This window comes from Gallus gallus, chromosome 2 (genome assembly GCF_016699485.2).
Source record: "Gallus gallus isolate bGalGal1 chromosome 2, bGalGal1.mat.broiler.GRCg7b, whole genome shotgun sequence".
NCBI classification, from domain to species: Eukaryota; Metazoa; Chordata; class Aves; order Galliformes; family Phasianidae; genus Gallus; species Gallus gallus.
In genome coordinates this window covers 117,317,719-117,331,193 of record NC_052533.1, presented here as the reverse complement: position 1 = coordinate 117,331,193, position 13,475 = coordinate 117,317,719, and the positions used below count along the sequence as shown (strand labels likewise).

At 37.7% G+C, this 13,475-nt stretch overlaps 1 protein-coding gene across 3 annotated transcripts in view; it reads right to left on the bottom strand.

The window, feature by feature from the left end:
* Positions 1–3,206: 3,206 nt before the first annotated feature.
* The window catches only part of KCNB2 (potassium voltage-gated channel subfamily B member 2), a 194,643-nt gene continuing 184,374 nt past the window's right edge, over positions 3,207–13,475 (bottom strand). For all 3 annotated transcript variants that reach the window (XM_025147998.3, XM_003640825.6, XM_046935636.1), the window contains exon 3: positions 3,207–12,987. In XM_025147998.3, the coding sequence (XP_025003766.1) occupies positions 10,825–12,987 (2,163 nt within the window). In that variant the 3' untranslated portion in view covers positions 3,207–10,824. The remainder of the gene's footprint in view (positions 12,988–13,475) is intronic.

Sequence of the window (13,475 nt, the reverse complement as noted above, 5' to 3'; positions counted from 1 at the left end):
ATTGGCTTGTCTTTATTTTCTGCAGTAAAATATGATACACTTTGTAGTTGTAGTAGTTCAATATGATTAAATGCTTTTTAGGTTTTTTAGGACACGGATGAATGCTTTTGAAGGCACGTTGGTGATTAGCAAATATTTTTGTCTCCCTGACCTTGCTCCTTGTGGTCTTGTCTTCATTAGGGAGAAAAAAATGTGTGTTTAACTACATCTTGGTTCACCTGTAGCAATTAATACCAGCTAAAATGCTCATTAAGGCAAAGTCATAAAGTCTTCTGATGAGTGAGTCACTATGAGTAAATAATGCAGTTATGTGTTTTTTGTAGGGGTATGAAGTCTTCTTGTTTGTGCCTTCCTTTTTCAAAAAAGTCCAAAGGAACAAATTTTGTAAATGATTTTTAAATGATTCAAGATTGAATCTTTTACGTTCTCTGATCAAACCTTCCATTAACGCACGTCCTCGGGCTTTATTGGCTCACAGTGTTCACCACTGTCATGCTTGGAAGGAGGATTTTATTAACACGTAGTTACTAAAATATGAAGAATGTTAGTGCGGGTAAAGCAGCTCTTGTTTTCATAGTATTGACTTGTTTTAGTTGGATTTCAGATGAACCAGCTCTTCCCGTACAATGTCAAGTATCTAAAGATGGTGGCTTTGGGAGAACAGAGTAGAATTCAGTTCTGGTTTTAAAAGCAAGCATTGGAAGCTGCCCATGTGCCAGTTCTGTGCTTTGCTTCCCTCTGGCTGTGGCCTGTGCTGCAGATTTCTGGCTGTAGGAACCAAAGCCACACGTCCTGTTATGTACTCTGTGCAAATGAGGATATGGGATAGGCTCAGCCCCTTCCAAGCCCAGATTAACCCCCAGTTCAGTCCTGGAATGAGGGGCATTCATTGACAGGAGCCTGTGTTTCCATCATGAGCTGATGAAAAGGAAATAACTTTATATTTTGTAACCCTGGTATCATTACACTGTGCAACTGAGGAGAAAACAGTGCTGAAATACTGAAAAGTGGCTGCTTATTTATGTGAAACTGATTTGAAGATGTACTGGTTGTTTATGAATGTAATTTCAATTGTGGAATCTGTGTTGCCCATAGATGCCTGCTTGTATTTCAGTGCATGGATGAAAACCTTTAAGTACTGAAAAATGCTGTTTGAACAGTAGTTTGAGTTATTTTACTTGGGGATTTATTGGCTGTCATTTGAAAATGAGTCAGCTCTGTTAACAACCACTCTTGGATATATCTGAGAAAGTGAACATTTTATTTGAAGAAAACCATCGTTTAAACAGTCAAGAATGCAGGCTCTTTTCAGAAAACTATTTTTTTTTGTCTGGCCTGGAAACTGACTGGATGTCACCACAGACAGGTAATTACGTTTTTTGTAGCCACTTTTCCTCTCTATTTGTTTATGCAGGCAGTTGAGGCTTGTGATCCATGAGGTGCTGTGAAAGCTCTAAAAAGCACCCAACCCATTGCATACTACAATGTAGTCTTTCTTTTTTCTTTTTTTTCTTTTTTTTTTTTTTTTCATTTCAGTCTTTTATAAAGATCCAGGAGTGGATGTGGTTCCTAGAAACTAAAAAAATCTGAACAGACATTACACAGTTTTTTTTACATTCAATAAAAATTTGCAATGATAGAGACAGCAGAAACATAGTTTAAGCCTCTACAGTAAATTAAGGTCTAATGTGGTGATATCTTGATAGTGTAGGTTGTTTTCATTCCTAATGTTTATATTAGAAAAGATTGAAATTTCCCTACTGTATATATTGCAGGGGCTTACTTTTACCCTTGCCTTCTGGCATCTCAGTACTTTGTCTCTACCACCTGCTCTATTCCAGGTCTGCTAATACTTCTTCCCTTAGGACATAATTCATAGAATGGCCGGGGTTGAAAAGGACCACAATGATCATCTAGTTTCAACCCCCTGCTATGTGCAGGGTCACCAACCACCAGACCAGGCTGCCCAGAGCCACATCCAGCCTGGCCTTGAATGCCTCCAGGAATGGGGCATCCACAACCTCCTTGGGCAACCTGTTCCAGTGTGTCACCACCCTCTGTGTGAAAAACTTCCTCCTAACATCCAACCTAAACCTCCCCTGTCTTAGTTTAAGATCATTCCCCCTTGTCCTATCACCACCCACCCTCCTAAACAATCTTACAACAATTCACGTTTGCAGTTTAGCGTAAAATAGTTTGCTTGCATTCTGTCTGTGTTTGAGTTCAGCCACGGATCAGATTGCCCCAGTAAAGTGATGCATTTTCTGTACTTGCCTTTTCTTGCTAGCATTAAGTCCATTTCTTTCTTAGTCTGCTGTAGAGTTGAGATGAGATACTAGGGTGCTAGGATTTATTTATTTATTTATTTATTCATTTTCATCTTTTGAAATGAGCTCTGTAAACAGGAAGAGAGAGAGAGGAGGACATAGAAAAAGGTCCCTTGATTGTCCAGAGTCAGTGATTATTTGAAGATGTTTCTGCTCACCAAAGGGCAAAATTTGGTCCTTCATCTTTATTTCCCTGTTCAGGTGTAGAAATTAAAGATTAGCTATTTTAAAGATGAAAAATCACTTTCCTTATTTTGTGAACCAATACTCTGTTAAAGTTCCACTTACAGCAAAACTTTGCCTGTAGAAAGAAGATCTGTTTGACTTATCTTGAAGGAATAAAAACCTTATTCCAAATACAATTTATACATTCTCTCACAGTTTTTCATCTATAAAAAAGAAAAAAAGGTCTACTTAGGCAAAAATTACTGGGTTCCAAGCTCAGATGTTTGTATCTAGTAAGATGAACAAGGTCCTGATTTATCCACCACCTCTGAATATTAGGCAGATGTACTGAGGTTTGAATATCCAGAACCAGTTGCTTCCATGCTTCTGCAGGAAAGTTTACTCACCCTCATAAAGCAATCTGAGATCTTACATCTTTGTCAGTGCAAGTAGTAATTAGCAGTAATGCTGAAGAGAGGAAAAAAAGGCTTAGAAGCACTGTAGGGTTTTTGTGGCTTTTTTTAATAAATGATGGATTCTGACTTTATTTGCATAGCCAGATTATTCTTTTCTATATACATTGTCTGCCAGAGATCCTTGTATAGTAAAGTCAAGTAATGAAGTCTAAAGACACTATGGATTATAGTTTTGGTATATGTGCAATGCTCAATGTAGAGTGGTTTCATGCAGAGAACTGAAATGAGACACAGATGATTCATTTACACATTTATTTACTATCCTGCTTATTCTATCAGACTGAAATGGAGAACAATGCATTTATTTTACAGACATTTGACATAAATTAAACATATTTTGATGTTGAACAATTGTACAGACTACAACATGCATATTAATATGTAGATTGGTGCAGAAATACTTAGTTGATCAGCAAAATCTAATATGACAAAAATAATAACCACATTTCCTTTTTTATGAAGTTAAAATGCAGCTGATATGGAGACATTGATACAAATACCACTAAATATGAGAAGTTATTATTCTAATGGAATCAGATGGTTAGCTGAAAAAATAAAGCTATTGACAAACAGTTATCTACGAAAAGAAATTAAATCCAAATGTTTCTAACAAATACAAGAATAATGAAAAAAGCATGTTTGATGCAATTACCATTGCAAAATGCCCTATTATTTTCCTGCCCCGCTCCCAAATACAAACGATGCGTGAAGCAAAAGCAGCAGATTCTCCCACAGAGTGTCTGGGGCATTTTGTAAAGGCAGAATGAATGAGATTAGACAAGACTTCTCACATACGCTTTTATCTCCTAGTGACAGTTCGTTGAAAGAAAGGTATGTTGTTAATATAGCAGTTTATGATGAAATGTTGCTAACTCTGTAAAATTGAACAATAGTGAAGACACCGCTATCGCGCCAAGAGAACTTGAAAAATACTGTTGTGCTTTTTTTTTTGTTTGCAGCATTCAGAGCATTCACAGAGGAATACAAAGTAAAGTTCATCAACTCAACAGAACTAATAATAGTCATGCTACTGTATCTATGAAACTAACACAGTAATAACTTATAAACATGAATTAGTACATATTTAGTTGATATTTACAGTGATCTTAAAGCAATAGGCTATGTATTCAACTCTCAGGTTCTTTATAAGCCAGTCCCTCCATGTTTCAGCTTATCAGCATGGCTCCTTTGACTTTTGAGAGTTACATAGGTAAAACTGCATAACTTTGAAAATTCAGAGGTATAAATCCAAAAGTCTGCATCCTAGCAGATGGATTTCTTTTTTCATTTTGCAGTATGTGTTAGAAACTTCCTTTTGCCTAAAGCTATAATATATTGCTCCTTCCTTCAGTTTTATACAGGCAGAATTCCCATTGGCTTTCTGCTTAAGGACTTCAAGAATAGGCATATATGTTTTGTATTTTGAACCTCCACTGAGAGATGCTATCTGAGCAAAACTTAGAGCCAAAATATCAATATAGAACATATGCCCTTAACCTTGCAATCGTAAAAGCAATAGGATAAGGAATAGACTGTTTGTTTCTTGAAATACCTTTTACAAGATATGGCCTAGAGATCAGAGCAACTAAGCACACCATCAAACCCCTCTAGCCCTGAAGCTTAAATCAATTCCAACTGACATCTAAATGGAAAGATACCAAGGCATGGTAGATGGGAAAAAATACTAAGGCTTCTGATCTTCCATCACTGCCTAGCTGTTTGCACAGACGTTTGTTTTTATTCATACCGTATGTATATTTGAGGTAAAACTTTATTAACTAAAATGCTAAAATGGAATTAATTACCCACACTGCTCTTAGATTCAGGCCATTCATTAACCATTAGTCATCAGGCAATTCATTAACCACAGGCCTACAGTCAATGTCTGACATAGTGACATCACCACCCTGTTTGGTTCACAGGTGTAATTAAGATAATCTTATCTTTCATATTAAATGTTTTTTTAGCTACTAATTTAAAAGGTCAATAATATTTGTGTGCTACTTCTTTGTTCTACAGTGAGATCCATCTGGGTTTATGCTAGGTGTTGTAAATGAAAACTAAATAGCAGTCAATGACAATATGGGTCTTTGAGGTACTGCTGCTGTTTTGGAAGAAATCTCCATTGCAGCTAAAAGGTAATACTTAAATATCATAACACGACATTCAAAAAAATTACTTAAACTTTAAATGGAAGAAATACAAGGATGTCTGTGTTACTCCATCTGTCAAGTAACATGGTATATGATTACTGAGCAAGAAACCATTGCATGATGCATACAGTTCTGTCTATGCTTGTCAGTCATCTGACCTTTCTTAAGTGAGGAAACTGATAACTGTCAGCAAAAATCTGCTCACAGAGCTGCAAGGGATTTGGTTCCCAGAACACCTGATCTGTTTTACAGTATGAAAGCATTTCAGCCAGAGTTTAAACTGAATATCATTATTAATAAGAATGTATTGGACAAAAGACAAAAATACTGATGGCTATCTTAATGTAATAGTGAATTAAAAACTGCTTTTCGCAAAGCAAGCTCTTCAAAAGCACTGAACAGATGCATTGAAGTGTCTTGCAGGATGAGGGGTGCACCAGAGAAGACAGAGCATTTTAAAGCTAGAATACTTGTGAAGTTGTGAGAGGGTTTGGCTGCAACTGTAACAGAAATAAAAGGATACTGATTCTTCCTGTTCTTCAATTCAAATGCAATAAATGGAGTCCAAGAGTTAATATCTATCTGGCCATTTGCATCAGACTACGAAAATACTTTCCTGATAAACAAGACACATCTATCATCGTGTTTGTTTTCTGATGGCTCCCAAGCAGTGGAGAAGGTTGGTGTTTGGTGGGCAAGGGGAAGAGATCCAAAGATCAACAACGATAAGTATGCAGAGTATCTTCTTTTTCAGGAAAGCCTTTTGAAAAACAATTACAGATCAGATGTTCAAGTTAGGCAACTGGATAATAACATCACTGAAAATTTCAGTAGAGACCTGTTGGTTCCATGATAAAAATTAAGATGGGGCAGGACTGAAATTAAACTGGCATTTTTGTTTCACTAAGTATGATCAACGTATGTTTTATTATATCTCTATATAGCGTATCAAAGCATGCCTTGTTTACTTACGGTTTTCTGTCTTTCTTCCTTCTTTGCTGTAAATGCATTCCCTGTTTGATCTGTGCTAATTTGAAAAAAAATGAAACATATTCCTTGCTTCTTTTTTACTTTTAAAAGGTTTAAAAGGTTTTTTTGGGGCCAGAATTGACCCCAGTATCATATGAATGAAAAAAAGATGGTTAGGTAGGCCCTGGACATTTTTACCAGACTGACTGTATTTGCAGTAGGACTTGAAAAAGACAAGTAGCATTTGTACTGAACTGTGCTTTAGGGATGAGAGTGAAGGAGTTATTTAGGTAATTTGAAGGTAAACCTTGTTTCAAACAGATCTAAGGAAACAGAAACAAGCTCAGGATATACGTAGAGGAAGAAACCTAGTTTTAAATGAACAAGTTGTTTATCACTTAGAGAAGTGAGCAAGGAACACAAAAACATGGCCAGGTGTTACCCGTTATGAAAATACTCAAGAAGCCAATTGTCACTGTGATTTGTATGTACGTTATAGGCAAAAATGCAATTTTCTGTACATGCTTTTGGCTGCATAACCTTGTGCTAAAAAGAAACAGCTCTTTAAGTTGCTCTAGTGTTGGATCAGATATCACCTCTTTGACATCACTTATGTTTGAATTCTGAGACCAATTCTGAGGTGAGGACACAGTGCATTAGATTTCTGCATTAGCACAGAAGCTCCTATATTCTAGACACTGAAGCATTAAAAGGCCTTTTGTGTTTTTGTTTAAAAAACTGTATTTTGTATAAATTCCCTAGTGCAATCACTTTCTACACCACGTTACATTCTTTATATGCTTCCCCTGTAAACAGCTTTCCTGTATGAACTTACTTTGCAATTTGTGCGATACATGATTCCCCCCACCCTCCGTTTGAATTCATGTTACTATTTACTCAATAATTGTTCTGATTACTCTGCGAGCATCATTTAAACGTGTTCATTTGGTTTCATCATTGAAAATTAATTAAAACTTTGACTCAGGATTCTGCAGTTAGTATAAAATGTAAAAAAACAGATTGATTGCAAAGCTATCTCCCTGAACAATCTTCATTTTCCAGCGATATGAAGAGTCAGACTCCTCTCAGGCGCACAGGGGAGTAACTTTGTCTGAGGGCTCCTTCAGTTGTTTAGAAATTCCACAACTGTTGGAGGCTGACTCCGGGACTGAAAAGACCCTCCCCGTAGTGTGGCAAATGGATAATAGGTCTGAAATGGCTTTGAAATTTTAGAAAAGCAGAAAAATATACTCAGGTAGTTTGCATAATTTGCTACATAGCAATTCATATTCTTGATGAATGAAGAGGTCCTGGACTGCACTTCTTGCACACGCTATAGTGCAGTACATCCAGATCCAGTCCTGCAACTAGTCAAGGAAATATTCTGAGCAGGAGTTATTCATGAGCTAGGTATGCAGGACTGGATCCCATGTATGCAGCCAAGACTGGAAATACCAAATGTCTTACCCCCTGACTCTGGAAATAATATTCAGCATAGTCAAAAGTATGTAACGAATCAATGAAATTATAACGAAAGCACTTCTAAAGCTTGATCCTTTTGCTCTGAAGCTTTCGAAAAAATACAACATCTGTTAATAAAGAGAATTGCATTTCTTTTGCTTGTATAATTTCAAAATAACTGTGCTTCTCTGAAAATGTTTTAAATATGGCAGTCAGTAAGGGCCTGGTCTTCTCATCTGGCTTACATAGTTAAAGCTCCTGTTGATTTTACTCAAGAGAGAGTCTTACTGTCCTTGTTTGCTTTCAGTCAGTCCCTTTTTCTGGTAGACACTCATTGGTTTCAGGGGAATTCATCTGCACAAGGACTGAGGTTTTGATTTTACCACTGTTAAACTTTCCATAGGGTAGAATCAAGTTCGCATAAAGCACTGTTTTAGTTCAGGAGGGCTTAAAGATGTAAATCTCTGCTCCTGAAATAAGTTCCCTATGGCTGGACTCCTCCCTTTCCAAAACTGACACCGATCCAAGCGGGCTTTCCAAAAGTGTAAGGGTCAATGGGGAGAAAAAGCACACATTAGACACAGGACACAGACCTCAGCCTTGCCAGAACAACACCGTTATCTTGAATGGGATTTTTTTCTGTGGATCCAGAGCATGGGATCAGGTCCCATTTGGGCTTAATTTGGTCTTCCTTATCCACTAGGACGTAAAGGCAGATCGAACAGGCCCATGTGATTTCATTAAAACTGCACATAGAAAATACAGACCAACGCTTTAGGCATATAAAAAATGACTGGCATTTAGTTTTTGTCACTGAAAATATCTAGCAAGAAAACATAAAAATAAATATAGAAGATTACTGACTTAAAAATACTTAAGAGCTAAGTTTTGGGACAGTGAGACACAACATAATTAAGCAGGATGCCATATAAATAGTTAAAATTGAATGCAGCAACAAGTTGCAATGAACTGCAACTAATTAAAAAAATATATCATTGTTATTTTGAGAATTAATGACCAGACATTGTTCTGAAGAAATAACATTATATTCCCAGTGTTTCAAATGAGTGAGGAGCAAACGTATTATTTGTATGGAAATGTAACCTTACAAGACTTGATTATTTAAGCAAAGAAATCTGTGGTACGCTCATGATTTGGGCCAGCCACCAGTGCTTTTCAAACTTGCCTCTTTTCCATGGAGGAGGCTTGAGCGAGGTCTGTGGCATCAGGCCAGCCATGTCAGACAGAGGACAATGCTGCAATAAAATGCTTGCTTTTTTTACATCAAATGCATTAGGTGCTGATTTATACTAATCTACGTAACAGAAAATGACACAAGTAAAATTTAACTGAGCTCCTCTATGGGAATTAGAAGCCTGATGTGATCAACCAGCTTTTGGTTGGTCTAAAGTGCTTTTAAGGCTCCCATCCTTGTTGTCTCACAGCCTTTACAAGGTTTATTGTAATAATCCTGACCTGAGAGAAGCAGTATCTCCCTTTTGTGCATAGGGAAATGAGAGGCTCAATCTCAGGCAATAAGCCCATAGAGAAGCAGGGAATTGATGCTCATCAGACTTATCTGCTGGGCCCTCTGCCTGTTTATTAGTTGTGAGGCTGGACTTACTGCACTGACAATGCTACTGTAAGGGAGCATCCAATTCCAGAAGAAATCAGAGGACAGCAAACAAAAAGACATGCATTCTGATTTCCTAAAAAAAGAGCATTTCATAGGGCACATTTGTGTAGCTGCATTCTTTTGCTTATGATTAGGATTAATGAATTGAATGAACTTTTTATGGTTTAGGAAATTGAAACCATCTATAAGGTTGTTTTTGTTTTTATTATGATTATAGCATAGGAAGCTATCGGTGCTGGATAAAAAATCAGTAGCTTTTTTTCAGACTGTTTGTAATGAAGGCTTTGGTTCAGCACTTTTCTTTTACAAAGCAGGAGAATACCAGAAAAAGCAAGGCTGTTTGGTAGATGTCAGTGGAAGCATTGACATTTCCCTTCACTGTGCATAGGGAAAAGCATATACTGAGCTTTTGGAACAGCCACTGGTGAATGGGTTGAGGCAAAGTTGGTGTGTCAGGTAATAGCATTTGTCAGTCTGAGTTTGTGCCTTATGTCTTCACACCATGATGGCTTCAATAGCACTGCCATTAGTGAAGTGTGGGCATGGCATGTAAAGAAAGGGGGATTTGAAGATAGAGGGGAAGAAGAGTTATCAAGAGTTCTCAAAGATCACATAGAAGCAAATATTTTTAAATCAATGGAAAAAGAACGTGAGTAATATTTCTTTTAATATCAAATATACTAAGAGATTGAGATTGAGATAGCCATTTGGCACCATTTATTGCCACAGAAATAATTCTATGTTGTTGCTGTTTAAATTTAAAATGGAACATTTTTTCTTCGTTATGAAATGTTGGCAGTATTCTATAAAAATATCAAATGCCTCAAGTTCTGGTCATTAAATCTTTGTTTTTCCTCACAGGATCATTAATTAAACTGACAAATGCAATAACAAAAGTTATGCAAAAAAAACCAAACAAAAAAAAAAAAAAAAAACAAAAAAACCCACTATGATTTACAGCACAGGTAAACTAAGATACTGTAGTCCCTTAATTAACAGATATATTCATGAGCTTTTTAACAGAAAGCAAGATAGGTGAGATGCTTTAAGTAGAAGTTGCAATTTTGCAACATAAGTCTGTACAAAACCTCCAGGCAGCACGCTGTGAAGGAAGTACCTGTGTCCCAGGAAATTCTTTTTCCACAAATCCTTGTTAACAGTAGCTTTCCCCCCAACCCCAAACTATTTACAAATATATGCATTTTGCAAGCCTGAAGCACCTTGTTTCACATCGTTATGAATGCATGCATTGACATTTCATCCTTTCATGTGCAAATTCTAAAATTCATTGTAATCAAGAGAACCAAAAAGCTAAAAGAGTTCAAAACCTGTCTACAATCATAAGTGAAAGGATCGAAAATGTCAGATGTTGCAGAACGCTGGCTCTTAGCAGAGCTCTCTTTATTTGATTCACTGTTCTTGAGTCATTTTTTTTCCTGTTTTTTTTTTTTCAGTTTCTTACAAAAAGCAGTCTTTTTTTTTTTTTTTTAATTAAACAGTATTTAAACTAAAGAACTCTTCATGCCATGCAAAAATAACATTTTATGCACTTTTTTTTTGAGGCTTTCCATGTTTTAGTTCATAGGCATTACTAACTGTGGTTTAAGAAAAAGTATTTTTATTGCTCTTGTAACTAGTCACATGCTAGTTTCACGTGTGGGACAGTAACCAGTTTCTCCTGGACTTGTATGAATTTCTGGGGCAAATAAATGGTTTTCCATTTTGTGGCCTTCTTGGTTACTGTCTTTCTTCCCCTCACCCACAGCATGGTAAATGTCTTGAGTACAATTGTGACTCATGCTTTTGGGTGAAGAGCTGACCTGTGGCTCCTCTGTTAAATGGTTGCCATCACTGTGTTTGTCCCCACAGCAATTTGTCTTGATATCCTGTTGTTTCTCATGTTTTATACCATGCAGCTCCATAAACTCTTCTTCTTCTCCAGTGTCTATCTCAGTGAAGCTCCTCCTCTCTTTTGAAGGGAAAGAGAAAATCTTTTGTTTGGGAAACAGAGGGGATGATTTTTTGGAAGGTCCCTGACAAAGTCCTGCTGCATCAGCACCAAGTAAAGGTCGTTCACCTTGGGGTGAATTTTCCTCCAAGAGAATGGTGCTGATGTGCTGAGGGGTGGCCTGGGGAAAGTCTGCTCCTGCCATCACGGGCAGCGGCCTTGCAGTGCTGGGTGGCGTTTGAGGAGCTCCACCTCTATTGTCTTTAAAATTAACTTTAAGGGATCTAGATTTTAATGGATTGCTACCTTTCAGAGAACTTTTGGGGCTTTCCATGGCAGTGTCGAAATGTAAATGACCATGCAAAACAGTCTGGGTCCCACTGCCATCACTGATAACAGCTCTGTCGATTGGAGTATAGTCAAAGGTGATATCAGTTGGAGAAAACATTCTGTCTTTTGTGAATGGCATAAACTGAGAACTCCTTACTCTTTGGTTGTCTTCTGGGTTGGCAGAATCACTTGGGAACCTCATCTGCAAGTGAGAGCCAGGAAAGAGAGAAAGTGGAGACCTCTCTGTTTCTGTGAAGTCAGTGGCACAGCTGGCAAAGCTGTCAATACTAGATGTGCTTCTTATGTCTGTGATGATGTCTGTCGGTCCAGCTGGCAACTGGTCTCTCTGCCCTGTAACTTCTTCCATTTCTATTTCTTCTTCATATGTAGGTGGCTTTGCGGACTGGTCTTGGTAACCAGCGTTAAGATTAGGCTGAGACTGAGTTTTAGTAATTTCATTGTATAGCATCTCCAGCTTTTGAGCACTGAGGTGCTGTGGGCTGGAGGATGCTGCGGCATTGTTTAATTGCTCATGGGAGTCTTGTTGGCTAACTTCTTGGTATTTGTTCTCATAAGACTTGTTTGAACTTGTTTCAGACATTGTCCTTCTGGCCCATTTCCACCGGCTTGGTGACAGGTGGTTGTCATCGGGTGTTTCCTTTGGGTTGGCTGCTTCACCAGGCTTACCTGAATCTACTGCTACATCTATCATTTCCATGCTGCGAGCAAAGGCGTCTTTCAGGTTCATGGAAACAATGCTGCCATTTCTTTTAGCTCGCTCAAGTGCTTCTCTCCTCTTAATTGCCTTCTCCTGTCTTTTCTGCTCCTTGTAAAACTCTGAGAAATTGTTCACAATAATTGGTATAGGCAGGGCTATAACCAGCACTCCAGCAATACAGCAAAGTCCTCCTACGATTTTACCTAACAGAGTCTTAGGATAAATGTCACCATATCCTACGGTAGTCATAGTGATCGTTGCCCACCAGAATGATGCAGGGATACTGGTAAATTTGGTGGCGTCTTCATCCTTTTCAGCAAAGAATACAAGACTTGAAAATATCATTATCCCCATGGCTAAAAATAGTATCAACAAGCCTAATTCATTGTAACTCCGTCTGAGAGTAAAACCCAAAGACTGAAGGCCTGTTGAATGTCTGGCAAGTTTAAGAATCCTTAGGATCCTCATAATACGAAATATCTGAACCACGCGTCGGACGTTTTGGAACTGCAGTACACTTTTGTTGGACTCCGTGAGGAAAATGGTGACATAGTATGGCAAGATAGCCAGTAAGTCAATGACATTTAGCGGCCCCTTGAAGAACTTCCACTTGTTTGGTGAGGACAGAAAACGCAAAAGGTACTCCATGGTAAACCAAGCAATACACACAGCTTCAACGTGCGCTAGCTGAGGGTTGTCATTTGGCTGCCCAAATTCGTCTATTTCTTGAAGCTCTGGCAACGTGTTAAGAGACAAAGCAATAGTGGACAGTACGATGAACAGAATGGACACAATGGCCAAAATCTGTAAAATAAAATAAATGTTTTGGTTAGACTGATGCAAGTGCATTTGTCAGGGTCTGCTTAAATCATTTAAAATATGTAAGTGTCAAACAAACTCAGATTGAAGGAAGCTGGTTTGACTCCTGCATTCTTTATTTTAACATTTTGCTTTCTGCACAAAGAGAGTTGCTCTTTTTGCACAAAGACAGTTGCTTTTTGCACTGGAATCATCTGGACATGGTCAGAACCAGACTGTTTTACTGTTTGTAGTAAGCCTTTCAGAAAGGCAAGCCAGGTGGTCCTACTATTTTTTTAAATTACAAAAGAAAGTAAGATATATTATTGCAAATTATTGAGTAAAGAATATGAGGTTCCAGTTAATGTGCAGAATATTAATCTATTGGTTTTCTGCATTAAATGTAATTATACAGAACTTAGGGCAATGCAGAGAAATGATTGGGTAATACAGTGTATAAACTGTCCATTTAATATGTGCAGAGACCTTCCAAG